At 34.2% G+C, this 15,447-nt stretch overlaps 1 protein-coding gene across 1 annotated transcript; it reads left to right on the top strand.

Annotated features, from left to right (window-relative positions):
* Positions 1-7,775: 7,775 nt before the first annotated feature.
* On the top strand, positions 7,776-10,037 carry LOC18094823 (protein IQ-DOMAIN 6). The gene is made up of 3 exons (XM_024597014.2): positions 7,776-8,388; positions 8,500-8,612; positions 8,805-10,037. The coding sequence occupies exons 1-3, from the start codon at positions 8,263-8,265 to the stop codon at positions 8,920-8,922; spliced, it is 357 nt and encodes a 118-aa protein (XP_024452782.2). The 5' UTR covers positions 7,776-8,262; the 3' UTR covers positions 8,923-10,037.
* The last annotated feature ends 5,410 nt before the right edge of the window (positions 10,038-15,447 follow it).

The following is a 15,447-nucleotide window of genomic DNA, read 5'->3' as shown; positions in this document are numbered from 1 at the left end:
TTAAAAAGAAAAGAAAAGAAAAGAAAAGAAAAGAATGTCTTCTAATAGTGTGCCATAGAAGAAGGGTGAAATCCCAGAAGATGGGCTTTCAAGAATACAACAACAGATGAAATTTATGTTTGGTGAGCTGATGACTAGGATTGAAAAATTGAAGACTAGGTCTGATGGGGGACGTAGTAAAAAGGGTAGAGAAGCTAGGAAGGAGGAGAGTGTTACTGGACTGATGATGATCTTAACCGTGGTGGTGGGTTCCGTACATATAGGGGAGAGAGGTATGAGAATTGGCCAAGAAGGGGACACATTCGGCCATATAGGGATTTTGAATATGGAGGGGATTTTGATGATTTGGGTGATGTAGACCGAAATTTAGGAAGTATTAAGTTAAAAATCCCAGCCTTTAAGGGAAAAATTGACCCGAAAGCTTACTGAGATTGGGAAAAAAAGGTGGAGATGATTTTTGACATCCATATGTACTCTGAGAGATTGGTGGTAGAAAGACGAAGGAATAGAGAAAGAACAGTTAGCACGTGGGAAGAGTTGAAGACAATAATGAAGAAGAGGTATGTTCCTAAACACTATTATAGAGAGTTGTTTAATCGTTTACAAATGATTACACAAGGTAATAAGAGTGTGGAGGAGTATCAGAAAGAATTAGAGGTGGCTATGATTAGAGATAATGTTAATGAAGATGAGAAAGTTACTATGTCTAGGTTTTTGAATGGCTTGAATAGAGACATAACTAATGTTGTGGAGTTGCATTCTTATGGTGAATTGGAAGAGTTAGTGATTTTGGCCATTAAGGTCAAAAAACAGTTGAAAAGGAATGGTAATACACGATCTGGAGTTTATTCGGGGTCTTCTTCGGGTTGGAAGTTGAATTATAGGAGAGGGTAATGCGCCATCGAAGCCCTTAGTGACTTCTAAAGTTGCCGAACCTACCTCCATAAAGAAGCAGTTTTTGACTAGTGATCACAAACTTAAGGGAGAAGTCCAACCTAAACATAATCGTGATATAAATTGTTTCAAGTGTCAGAGATTGGGACACTATACATCAGAGTGTGCAAATCATCGAGTTATGATTCTAAGGGATGATGAAGAGATTGTGTTCACTAGTGAGAAGTCTGATTGTGATGAGATGCCACCACTTGAGGATGTTAGTGATTTAAAGTATGCTGTTGGTGATAAAGTTTTGGTGATTAAAAGGTCGCTCAATGTTCAGACTAAGGAGGATGATGGGGAGCAACAAAGAAAGAACATCTTCCATACTAGATGCCTAATTAACGATAAGGTATGTAGTATGATTATTGATAGTGGTAGTTGTACTAATGTTGTTAGTGTTACTTTGGTTAGAAAGTTGGGATTGAATACAATAAAGCATGAGAGGCCTTATCAGCTTCAATGGTTGAATGAATGTGGTGTTGTTAGGGTGAATAGACAAGTGATGATTTCTTTTTCAGTAGGCAAGTATAAGGATGAAGTGTTATGTGATGTTGTGCCTATGTATGCTACCCATCTGTTACTAATGAGGCCTTGGCAATTTGATAGAAAAGCCAAGCAGGATGGGTTTAAGAACATGTATTCATTGGAGAAAGATGGTAGAATTTATACACTTGCCCCACTAACACCAAAGCAAGTGTATGAAGATCAAATTCAGTTGAAGAAAAGCTATGAGGAGGAGCACTCAGCTTTGGCCAAAGTGAAAGAACAAGCCAAACAACATGGTGAGAATGTGAGGAAGAGTGAAAATAAAGTGAGCCATGAGTTGAAAACAAAAGGGGACAAAGTTTCGGCCTTTAGGAAATTAGGGGAGGGTCACGACCAAAAAGAAAAAAAAAAGGGAGGTCGAGAGTGGAGAGAAGAAAGAAAGGGTGAGAAAAGAAGAGTATGTAGAAACAATAGGGAAAAACCTAAATTTCTTTGCAAAATCTAGTGATCTTAAACATGCTTATCTTTTTGAATTGCCAATGATTTTACTTGTGTGTAAGGAGGTATACTTTAACTCTGATAATTTGGATTCTTGTGTTCCTAGTATTGTTAAAGTTCTTTTACAGGAATTTGAAGATGTCTTTCCAGAAGAGATTCCTAGTGGCTTGCCGCCAATTAGGGGAATTGAACATCAAATCCGACTTTGTTCTAGAAGAATTTATACCAAATAGGCCGACATATAGGAGCAATACCGAAGAGTCTAAAGAACTCCAACAACAAGTGGAGGAGTTGATGTCAAAAGGATACATTCATGAGAGCATGAGTCCTTGTACAGTTCCCGTGCTTCTTGTCCCAAAGAAAGACAAGACTTTGCGAATGTGTGTTGATTGCAGAGCTATCAATAACATCACTGTAAAGTATCGACATCCTATTCTTAGATTAGATGATATGTTGGATGAATTGCATGGTTCTACAATGTTTTCGAAGATTGATTCAAAAAGTGGTTATCATCAAATTAGGATGAACGAAGGGGATGAATAGAAAACTGCTTTTAAAACTAACTATGGTTTGTATGAGTGGTTGGTTATACCTTTTGGACTTACTAATGCACCTAGTACTTTTATGAGATTGATGAATCATGTTTTGCGTGCTTTCATTGGTAAGTTTGTAGTTGTCTACTTTGATGATATTTTGATTTATAGTAAGGAGTTTGATGAGCATATGGATCATTTGAGACAAGTTCTTGATGTGCTTAGAAAAGAGTCCTTATAATTTGAAAAAAGTATGACTTTTGCATGGATATAATTATTTTTCTTGGATATGTTGTTAGTGCAAAAGGTATAGAGATGGATGAGGCTAAGGTGAAGGATTTACATGCAAAGATAGAGAAAAAAAAATGAACAATATGCACACAAGGCTAATAGAGGATGGAAATTGGTGAGGTTTGAACCAGGTGATTGAGTTTGGGTGCATACGAGGAAGAAAAGGTTCCCTGAACAAATGAGATCAAAGTTGATGCCTTGAGGAGATGGTCCTTTTCAAATCATAGAAATTATTAATGATAATGCCTACAAAGTGGATCTGCCAGGTGAGTATGGTGTTCGTGCTACATTCAATGTCGCTAATCTTTCTTTGTTTAATGTAGGTGATGATTCGAGGTCGAATTCTTTTGAGGAGAGAGGGGATGATGCGATCCCAGCACTAAAGGATCCATTGGAGGTTCTGGTTGGTCTAGTTACAAGGCTTAGAGCTAAGAGGTTTAAAAAAGCTTTCAATGGACTTCTTCAAGATACATGGGTTAAGGTGGACTTCAAGAGGATATTAAATAATGAGGAGCAAGCTGTTATTAATCTGATTCATGTTCAAGAGGGGCTTGTTGGTGGAACCAAGACCATTATACAAGGATTGAGAGAAGAAGACTAGATTCGGATAGTTTGACCTTTCACTACTTTTTTTTTTATATATCATAACTAGAGCTACAAGTCGAATTTTGAGGTGATTCTAGTTGGGATGGAAACTAGATTTCCATACCTTTCCAACGGTATATGGCACGCCTTCTAATTATTTAAGACGAGAGAGAACCATCTGTTTGAAGTTGGGCTTTGCTGTTGCCAGACATAATGCGAAAATAACCGAACTTGTCTTATTCAATTAGTTGGGCTATTAAACTTTCTTTATTTTGTGAGGAAATACTTGTTTGAGTTTTAGACTTGTTTGGGTTTTAGACTTGTTTATTTTATTTATTTTAATTATTTTGGGCTAGTTTTAGCTTGGGATGATTATTATTTAAAATGGGTTTATATGTGACCCATTAGGGAAACTAGGGTTTTTGGTTTGGGGTATAAATACTCTTGAGAATAATTTTCAGCACACTTGTTTTTGGCTAATAATATTTTGATTTTTGCCGACTTTTGGTTGTCAATCTTGGTTATTGATTAGACTTTTAACTCTTCAAGGAATTGACCAATTTTTGTTGTGAATTTATACTCCTTTTGCTCATCTCCAGGTGTAGGCGTTGTGATTGGGTTGGTTTATAGTCTTGTTGCCTTGGAGCATGTCTTCCATTGTGATAAGCTCATCCTAATTTCAACAATCTTGGGTTAGATAGATCTTGGGTTCGCGAATTCCATTCAAATTCCATTAGGGTTTGCATCACTATCAATTTATTTTATAAATCTGATTGTGTAAGCAATAATATTTTTTCTAATAGTCTTTATTGCATTAATTTATAAAACAATACCATTTATTGTTCAATGTATGTTTGCACTGACATTAAAAGATGTGTTATTAATAAAGATTCCTCTATGTTATGGCACTGAAGATAAGGACATATCTCCATAAAGAGAATTAAGAGATTAGTAAATGACGAGATACTTAGGACTATTGATTTTACTGACTTTGAAACTTGTGTGGATTGCATTAAGGAAAAGCAAACCAATAAGTCAAAAAAGGTGCTAATATGAGTTTAGATATATAATAAATCATTCATATTGATACATGTAGTCCAAACATGGACTCACATGGTAAAAAATACTTCATCTTTTTTATGGATAAATAACTCACAATACATGTATCTTTACTTGCTTCATAACACGAACGAAGCAATAGATGCCTTTAAGATTTTTTTAGGGTGAAGTAAAGAATTATTATGGGAAACAAATTAAGGTTATGAGATCAGATAGAGGTGAAGAATATTATGGTAGATATATAAAGGATGGACAAACACCTAGTTCATTTGCAAAGCTTTTTCAAGAGAATGAGATAGTTGTCCAATACATTATGCCCGGTTCACCAAACTAGAATGATGTAGCGGAAAGAAGAAACCGAACATTATTAGACATGGTACGGAGTATGCTTGGCAACTCTAAACTACCTAAATCATTATGGACTGAAGCACTAAAGACAACAATGTACATATTAAATCATGTTATAACCAATGTTGTTCCAAAAACACCATTTGAGTTATTAAAAGGTTGGAAATTGAGTTTGCGATATATGCGTGTTTAGGGATGCTCATCTGAAGTAAGAATTTATAATTCACAAGAAAATAAGTTGGACCCAATGACCATTAGTTTGTATTTCATTAGATATGTTGAAAGGTTTAAAAGGTACAAATTTTATTGTCCATCTCATAACATTAGGATTGTGAAATCAAGAAACACAAAGTTTCTTGAAAATGACTTAATTAGTGGGAGCGATCAACTCAAGAACATATTTTTTGAGAAAGATCATTCAGAATCACAACCTTCCACATCAAGTGATAGATTGGTTGTTGTTCACAACATCCTTTGAGTACAAACTGGTGTTGAATGACTAATCATTGAAGTTTCATAAGCTGTAGATTAGGTAGTTCAAGCATTACCAAGAATTTTTAAACAACTAGTTGAACCAAATACTTTTCAAGAAGAAGATGGTATAACATTGAGAAAATCTACTAGAAACAAAAGATCAACAATTCATAATGATTATATTGTGTATCTACAAGAATTTGACTATAACATTAGAGCAAAAAATATTCCTGAATCATCTTCACATGCCATAAGTTGTAAAGAATCAGAATTCTGGTAAAATGCCATAAGTTGTGTATCTTTAAGAATTTGGGATCTTGTTGAGTTGTGTAATAATGCAAGAGCTATTAGATGTACATGGGTCTTTAAAAAGGAATTTACTCAAAGATAAACTTATTGGGCAACATTGAAAGATATAAGGCAATACTCATTGCTAAGATATTTACTCAAAAGGAAGGAATTAATTCCACAAAAAAAAAAATTCATTTGTATTTCAGAAAGATTCTTTATGCATTATTCTGGCATTAGTAGCACATTTTGACTTGGAAATGCAACAAATAGATATGAAAACTGTATTTCTTAATAGAGATATAGAAGAGGAGGTTTACATGAAACAACCTAAAGGATTCTTTTTTAGTGATGGTGAGAATTTAGTCTATAACCTCAAAAAATCCATGTATATTTTAAAAGAAGCATCCTAACAATGGTATTTTAAATTCCATGATGTAATTTCTTCATTTGGATTTGTAGAAAACATTATGGATCAATGTACATACTAGAAAGTCAGTGGGAGTAAGATTTGTTTTCTTGTTTTATACATGAATGATATTCTACTTGCAACAAATGATAAAGGTTTGTTGCAGAATGTGAAACATTTTTTTTATAAAAAATTTGACATGAAGGATATGGGTGAGACATATTATGTCATTGAAAATAAGATATATAGAGACATATTTTAAGGCGTTTTAAGTCTATCCCAAGAAACCTATATCAATAAAGTTTTAGAGAGATTTTGAATGAAATATTATTCACCAAGTGTAGCTTTTATTGTAAAGGGTCAAGAATGATCTTGAAAGGGAACAAATGAAGGACATTCCATATGCTTTTGTTGTAGGTAACATGATGTATGATCAAGTCTGTAAAAGGCTTGACATTGCATTTATTGTTGGAATGTTAGGATGGTATCAAAGTAATCTAGGTATAGACCACTAGAGAGCTATAAAAAAAGTAATGAGGCACCTTCAAGGAACCAAAGACTATATGTTTATGTATAAATGAACAACAATCTAAAAACAATTGGCTACTTAGATTCAAACTTTGCTGGTTGTGTTAATTCATGCAAATCAACATCAAGACATATTTTTATGATGGCCAATGGAGCTGTATCTTGGAGAAGTGCTAAGTAGACTTTGACTGCTACTTCCACTATGAAAACTGACTTCGTTTCTTGTTTTGAGGCTAGTACACATTATGTATGTTTAAAGAGTTTCATATTTGAACTTAGAATCATGGATTCTATTTTTAGGCCATTAATAATATATTACGACAATCCAACTATTATTTTTATGGCTAAGAACAACAAAAGTAGCAGTCCAAGTAAACATAGTGACATCAAGTATTTAGCCACAAAAGAACATGTTAAGAAAAATAAAGTGGTCATTAAGCACATTAGTACCTAATTGATTATTGCTGATCCTTTAACTAATAGCATGCCATGCTTAAATTCAAGGATCATGTAATGAAAATAAGACTTGGTTCTATTATGTGATTTTAGTTGTAAAAACTATATTATTTTTAAAGAAATTCTACTTACTGTGATGTTTTATCATATTTACATGCACATTAATTTATTTGAGAAAATTTATTTGTATAGAACCAAGAATAAACATAAGATTTATTTGTTAAGTAAGGTTGCCACATGTAGAATAATACTTGAGAAATTAAATGTATTGTAACACATAGAATGTAATACTCGTTATTAGATTACTTATTCCATGATTCATCCATTTGTTTTTTTAAGAAAGTTAAAGGATAAAGTTAAGCTAAGATGTTGGGTTAAACATATGGATCAAGTGGAAGAATATTAAAGTTACGTTTGATTAATCCCTATTAATATGGGATTCAGTTTCTTCAAAAATTTTAATTTGGTTAAATAAATTAACTCTCATATTAAATGACAACAAAATTATATATCAATTAAGAGTTTAATGTAATTTTTTTTATATAAATATAAGATTTTGGTCCTTAAGCTTACACACTAATATATAGATTTTTATCTACAAAAATACACTATTAAATTTGAGTGTATCAAAACCTTAAGAATAAAATCATAAGTGTTTTTTATCAATAACAAAAAATATATTTTAATTTATTTATTTTTTCGTATCAAATTGTTCTAGAAATATATTTAGATATATTAAGTCACAGTTTCTACTTAAAATATTTTTGTGAAGGATGAAATTGAACAACCGGGTCAAAGTGTGCTTGCCAGTCTTGCGTTGCTGAGAGAAGGGGGTTCAATCTGGTGTCTTACAACCTTTTTCAAATAAGTGAGCAGAACCTCTTTTGCTAAGTAGAGTTCCCTTTCCCTGGAGTCGAGAGTGAGTCACAAACTGTTCTGTCCTAAAGTAATCGCACCTACAGGAAATTTGGCTTAGCAACCTTTTTATTTTTATTATCGTTGTTTAATTAATAGTTGCAATGCGCAAGTGGTGCTGCTCACTTGTAAAATTAGCATATTCTTTATTGCCTCAAGAATCACATGATTATTGTTGAGGAAGCACTTCATTACAGTACAATTTTTCTACTTACAGTGTCTTTCTTTTAATTTCATGTTCTCTTATTTGATTACTCGGTTGCTTGCGGGTGAAAGTTGTCTTGCAATTGCTTGGAGTTTCTTCTGTTTCTAGCAAATTCTGTTAATTAAGATGGTTTGTTTGGATAATTGCAGGCAAGACGGGCTCTGAGGGCCTTGAAAGCACGAGTGAGGCTTCAAGCTATATTTCGTGGTCGGCAGGTGCGAAAGAAAGCAGCTGTGACACTGAGATGCATGCAAGCTCTTGTCCGGGGTCATACTCGAGTAAGGGCTCAGACTGTGAGCATGCTTGAAAATAAAGCTGCACAGAACTCGTTGACTGAATACATGAGCCAAACTGATCTCTCCGAGCAGGCGGAGGTAATGTATTAGCTTTTACCTTTCTTTCTTCTATGTTTCATTTTCCTTCATTAGAATACGATTTAATACAAGATAATTTAATCTGAATCCTGCTATTCTTGAAATTGTCAGAAAGGATGGTGTGATAGTCCAGGAACAGTGGATGAGGTTACGGAAAAGTTACAAATGAGGAAAGAGGAGCCATTAAGAGAGAGAGAGCAATTGCATATTCCCTCTCTCGACAGGTAATGAAGCTGGGAAGGCTAAATAAAGCAAATACATTTATTTTTCGTTGTTTTGGCTAGCTAGTTGATGGATGATTATATATCTAGACAAGCAAATTAAAGAAGAAAGTGTTGCTATCACAATCTGCTAAGTTAATAAGTCTTTGTTGCAATCAGTTTGAATAAGTATGAGTATATTTTTCTTGCTTTCAGAAATCAAGATCTTGCGCAAGCCCATATTGTAGAAGGACAAGCAAGTCAGCATTGTCTCTTAAGAATCAGTCACAGAATAACAGCAGCCCTGGATGGAGCGGTCTGGACCATTGGATGACAACCAAGCCATGGGAAAAAAGACTGGTGGAAGAATTTCATACCAACTCATCAGAGATTCAACTTTCCAGGAAAAGTGAAGATAATATTGCCAGCTTCTATTTTTCTAAACACGACTCCGTAAAATTGAGAAAAAACATTGTTGCAAGCAAAATTCTTGCTAAATCTCCAGCTGTCAATCACGTTACTTGCTCGTCTTCAGCACCGAGTTCTGAATGCCAATACAATGAGAGCTCGGTATCAACTTCATCTACATCTCCCTCTCCAATACCATTTTCAATGGACATGTTAGTGGCAGACAGAGTACAAGGGAGATATAGCCAAAAAACTGCCTACATGAATCTGACTAAGTCAAATAAGCTCCAGGCCAAAAAACAGCAGGTATTCTTCTCAAAATATTCACAGGCAGATAATAGAGGATAAGTTTCTTAGGAAGTCAATGGAACTTTTGAATGAAGACTCTAAGAGCAGTGCTGGTTCCAATCCTTCATTTAATTTGTCCAGGGATCTTTACCCACCAATGTCATCGGGTAGACTTGATGAGATGAGAAACCGATGATTCTAAGGAGAGATCAAATGGCTGCTTGTTCATCAACTACTTGTGTGTTTTAGCAATATTCAGTAGTTCAATTTCTTAGTTCAACTGCTTGTTTTCGTTAACGATTCTGAAGTCATTCAAGTGACAGAGAGATTCACATCAAAGAATTGTTATCAGAACCAGGTGTAGTACATGTAACTGAGGTATAGATGTATGAAATGATAATGGCATATAATAGAAAGAAACTACTTCTGTTTATACTGAAGTGGTCCATAGGATTTTACAGTGCTTTATTTATTTATTTTGAAAACCATGTTCCAAAAGCCCCTTGGTCCTGCATGGCTTGGTTTGGACCAATCAGCCAGGGTTCAAGCTTTGGTAGCAGCAGCAAAGCAAACTGTGTTCCACGAAGCCCAAAGTTTTTAAGAAAGCTGTTGAAGATACGTATTATGTATGTAAAGTCTCATTGTCACTGATTGGGAATTGAATACTTGTAACTAATGTATGCTTGTAATTATGGTGCAAAAATGGAGATCGAAGAGTGATGTTGTGTGCTTAGTACTAATAATTATAAATTTTTTTTTGAGAAGACCTAAGATTGTCTATACGGTGAAAAAATTGAAGAATTACATTGGATTTCATTAGTTCTTTAATGTTATTGGTAATTCTGTTTCAATTATATCAGATGTCTCCAGGCAGTGCCTAAACCATGTGAGGGGAAGTATATTTCTAGTCAGTCGGTATTGATACGATCCACCGATCAATATTAACATGCGCCAGCAAATTTTGAACACAAGTACTTGATAGATAGATCATATTCCGATAATCCACACTGTACTAGAAAGATTTTAATCCATCTAATTTGAAAGGTTCAATTCGCCGTCGGACAACCTCTGCTCCCTTTTGGCCCGTCGTTGCTCTCACACATCATTTTCGGATTGGGTGGTTTGCAGAGCACCCTGGAGTTAGCTTCACAAGACATGCAGTACTCGGTGACGATGTCACAACAATTCAAGCCCTTGTTTTACTTCATTTTCTTGCTTTGTACTACACAGATTACATATTCTCTGCATCTAAACGCTTGTCTCTGTTGGTTTTAGCCAACAATCAATCAACGAAAGAAGAAAGCATTAAACTGACATCAGTATGATTGCTTTGAATACTGGCACGGTACTAGATGCATGAACAACATTATAGATAATTGAGATTTGTCATGACCAACAAATTGATTAGCTTCCTTGCGTAGCCAGTTATTCAGACTCGTATAATCATTTCCTAGCATTCCTTTCCTCCAAAAGTAGCTAGGGCCCTTTTTTCCTCTTATTTCCAATAGGATCAAACCTCTTAATTAGCTCTTGCAATTATACTGATGATCAAGACCCTTGTTCAGGACCACTAACCCTACTTTTGACTAATATTACCACTTAAACTCCATCTTTCAGTCTAGTCTTTGGTCCCTAGAGTAGTTAAAGTAAGCTCAAATAGAATTCATATTTATAACATTATGGCAAGCCAATAATATATTTACAGCTTAACAATTAAAAGATTAGATGATACCCAGAACCAGTGGACAAACACAGAAGTGAGAATTTCAATTTTTGTGGCTGCAATGATTAAGTTTTATTATTAGCTAGTCACTTGACTCTACTACATGAATGATTATGCTTAAGATGATTAATACTATCATAAAAAAATTAAATAAAAAAACTGGTAATTATTATATGGTCAACATGAATTAATGTAATAACACAAATATTAATTATGGTCCCTGTACTCATCATTCATGCCATGAAAGGACCACAAAATATCACCATCCCGACCTCACCTGACGTATTGTGAAGGAGTTGATCGAACAAAATTCATACGTATTTCAAAGAAGAGAAGGAAAAAAATGATAGTAAAAGTAAATCATGGTTGAAAAAAGACAACATTTAATGAACTAGTTGATGGGTCAATATCAAATTAGCAACATATTTTGAGAAGTTTTGGACAGTATCTCTGATCCGTTAAAGTTTGACTTCTCTCTAGGGCATCATGTCTAACGTGGTCACAATGGCACAAGGTGAAGATGATGAGTTAACAAGCTTCCCATGTGGTAATAGGAACTCACAAAGGGGGGGGGGGGGAAATCAGGATTTTACCATGAAGTTGTAAATCTTCTTGGGCGTCGTCAATTTGATGGGATCTTCAGGTGAGGGAAAGTGAAGAAAAAGGGGTGGGGGAAGCTTTCTATATATTTGAGTAAGCATGTGGACTTTCTTTCATGGGGGTTGCCACGAAGAGAAGGAATGGCAATGTGGGTCAAGTGGGGTCTTAATTAATTTTGGATTGGTTATTGTCTTCAATGCTCATCGTCCTTTAATTTGAGAATATTGTGGTTTGTTTCATTACCTTTTCCATGTATTGGTTAAAAGTTTTCATCTCCTTTTCTTTTTCCATCATTAAAAACAAAATACTGTAATAATCTCAATTATATGCCTCCCGCGCGCATGGCCATCTAATTGGGAGGATTGCTTGGCAAGTGGAAAAAGGTCAAAAGTTGATCTATTAATTGGGAATATGCATTGTCCTTCCTTTCATTAACATGTACAGATTGAAAACTTTTCCATCAACTTCCCAAAAAGTTAAGTGCTCCATCAGCTTCACAAGAATTGAGTGCTAGCTGTAAATAGGATCGATATACCTCTCGAATTGACAGCCATGATGAATTTCTTGGAAAAGATCGGTTTCCATGTCTTGATTTTCTACTCTTATTGCATGCTCCCGCAGCTTTCCTGCAAAAATTGAGTGCTAATACATGTTTGACTCTTTTATGCCAAATAGAATACTTCACCTAACCTCAAAGAATTCGGACATGCATGAATTAAAGAAAGGATTTCCTTTTAATAGTGTTAAGAAATCTTCTTTTTGACATTGTATGTATTTTATTTCTGCAATAATTTATGAATGTTTACATAGATGTTACTTATGAATCAATAGCAGAGTATGGTTTTGATGATTAACTTTATATATAGGAAGGAATTAGTACCTTAGCATTGATCTTGGCAATTTTTGGAGAAGATTAAATCTATATATATATCTCTCTTATAATGGGAGATTTTTTATTTTTATTTTTATTTTTATTTTTTTCTTCTCTCGAATAGGACCTCTATGGGAGTAAATCAATATTGAAATATACCATCTTATGTGAGTTTCTAATTACTCCGGCGAGCCGGTCTCTTTCTCCTTCTTTTTCCTTGATTTCGGGGTGATTGTTGTTTGAAAGGGATTAGGATGCCCTTTTTCCCCCTCCATTAAAAAGGTTGGCAATGCCTGTCTAATCTGAAATGAAAAGTGAGAAACGAATCACACACACACACATATATATATAAAAATATATATATTCCCTAGGAAATTTGACTGAAAATGACCCATACCAAAACCAATCTCATCTCAAGAGAGGACAAGGGATTACCTAGCCATGCTTGCAAGTACTTGTTTTGACTCCTCAATAAGCTTGGAAAAAACAAAAATCACCCACAGCTAGTGTCCTTTGATAGCTCAACAAATAAAGTAAAAGAGACTGATGCTATTAATTGTTGCATGTGCAACAATAAATCAAGAATCTTGTTTGGTCTTATTTCTTCCATCACAAGCATTCAAACTCCTGCTTTTTCTTTCAGAAGCAAGAATAATATGTAACCTAGATGCTTGGCAAACTGCTTCACCTCAGCAAAAAGCGTTGCTTTATTTATCGTGAAATTATGCAATCCAAGTCTTATTACTTTGTGGCCACTTCCACGAAATGGAAGGATTGACGTCTGTGCTTTAATTTACAGCAATACTCTCATTTATGATGATGTCATTGAAATGGGAGCAGTATGGACATTGAAATGACGTAAACTGCTATGAATTCTAAAGCCAAAATTCTTCAAGAGAAAACGTATTCACATTACAGTCATATCCCAACATTGAGTTTGACAAAATCCTTCTTCTTTTTTTTCGTTTATAGTGAGGGCAAATTGAAGGTATCATGTATTATGCATGTACAAGTACTCACATAATTCTTTTAATTGATTTAGACATTAGAATAATGGCTACCACATTTTTCAATTTCTAGAGAGGATATTTTGTCTGTATTTATACCCTCAGTCCATCGATCAACACGACTTTTACCGACAAGTTTATACATAGAAATACTTCGTCAAAAAACATATCGTCGGTGATTTATAGTTTGTTGATGAGTTTGTCGGTAATGAAATTATTAACGGATTTATAGATGGAAAAAGCACACAAATAAAAAAAATTGCGCGCTTTAATCCATCGGTATTTTCATCTATCAATATAACATATCACCGATAAAAACACTATATGTAATTTTATCGTTGATTTTTTTATTTCATCGGTGAATATGACATATCATCGATAAAAAAACCATATGTTTCCATTGGTGATTTTTTTTAATATTACCAACGGAATGAAATTGTCGGTGATTAAACAGTGATACAGTGGCATTTGTAGTAATTATTTTTCAACTATTTAGAATATACCGATGAATTTAATACGTCGGTAAGACCGTTAGTAATGGTTTAAATACATTTTTTTAATCTATTAAACTAAAGTAGAAAATAATTAAAAGAAATTAAATTAATATAAAAATCAAAGATTTATTACAAATTTAAAAATTTATAAATTAAAATACAATTAATCTAGAATATAGGGGATGGAGGAGGAAGAGGAGGAAGAGGAGGCGAGTCTTTGCCATGATCATGGGGCCAATAAGAAGAGCACATGCACCACCCATATGTGATTTCAGCTCCATGTACAATTAATAGAGTTTGATTGTCTCAACACTTAGTCGTTCTGTCTCAGTAGCAAGATGGGTCGTCTAAGCTTTAACTCGTTGGACTACAATCGACCAGAACTCTAGAGTTTGGATGTTCAGAACCAATTACGAGCTTCTAATGGTTGAAACACTTCAGGTCGTCCGCAATTCCTCGACTATAGTATTTGAGATATCATACACCTGATTTTTATTGGGTCCACCAAATGATCCTGCCTCCAACCACAAATCCGGATCGAGTTTTGGATTGGTCAAAAGATCGTCCTTGTATCTCTCCTTTAACCGGGTGTTATATGATTCTAAAAAAAGTTAGCAAAATAATAATAATAATAACTTAAGAAAAGAAATTTTTGAAATCCAACATACCACAAAATGCTGAGCTCGATTATCCACGAGCGGCTGCACCTCTTTCAACGGTCAGCATTCCACATGTGCGTTTCTACAAAAAGCTCCATTAGTCTTAGTTCACGTCCAAGAACCGTAGCTTGCAAGAGAAAACTACTGTTAGTTAAAAATATTCATATAAAACAACAAATTAAAAAAATGGATGTGATAAAAAAAGAATATTGTCATCTGCTTTGCATGCGAAACAAACAAAATGGATTTACCAATGTGCGTGGTAACAGAATCGTGAATATGTTGGTTCCAGTTCTCCATACCAGATTATGAATGTTGCACCAAATGCTCGAACATCACTTTGTTGAATATATTCCACCAATACAACCTCCAAGACGTACGGAGGTCTGAAATCCTTTCAAAATACCATGTCCTTCCAGCTTGGAAGTTCTATTTCTTTCACATATATATTTTTTTATTTCTTTTGAGTCTCATACCACAAATCATACAACCTATATGGTATAAATGAATTACATATTAATAAATGAAAAATAAAATTTTAACATTAGGATTAAAAATAAAATCTTGATTTCAGTCTTACCTAGTCACAACGTGATTCTCCCAAGCCCTCTTAGCAACAAGCTTTATCCCAATAAATTTTTTCTTGCAGTTCAAATTTGTAAAAGAATAATTTCATTAATATTAATCAACTAACCGAATTAACATAATAATTTTTTAAAAGTTAATACTAACCTTAAATCTCTTAAACCATTCATCAATTACGGGTTTCCTTTCAGAATTTTTGAAAACCTGACTCCATTGAAATATTG

Source organism: Populus trichocarpa, chromosome 1 (assembly GCF_000002775.5).
Source record: "Populus trichocarpa isolate Nisqually-1 chromosome 1, P.trichocarpa_v4.1, whole genome shotgun sequence".
Taxonomy (NCBI): domain Eukaryota; kingdom Viridiplantae; phylum Streptophyta; class Magnoliopsida; order Malpighiales; family Salicaceae; genus Populus; species Populus trichocarpa.
This window is presented reverse-complemented; position numbering and strand designations above follow the sequence as displayed.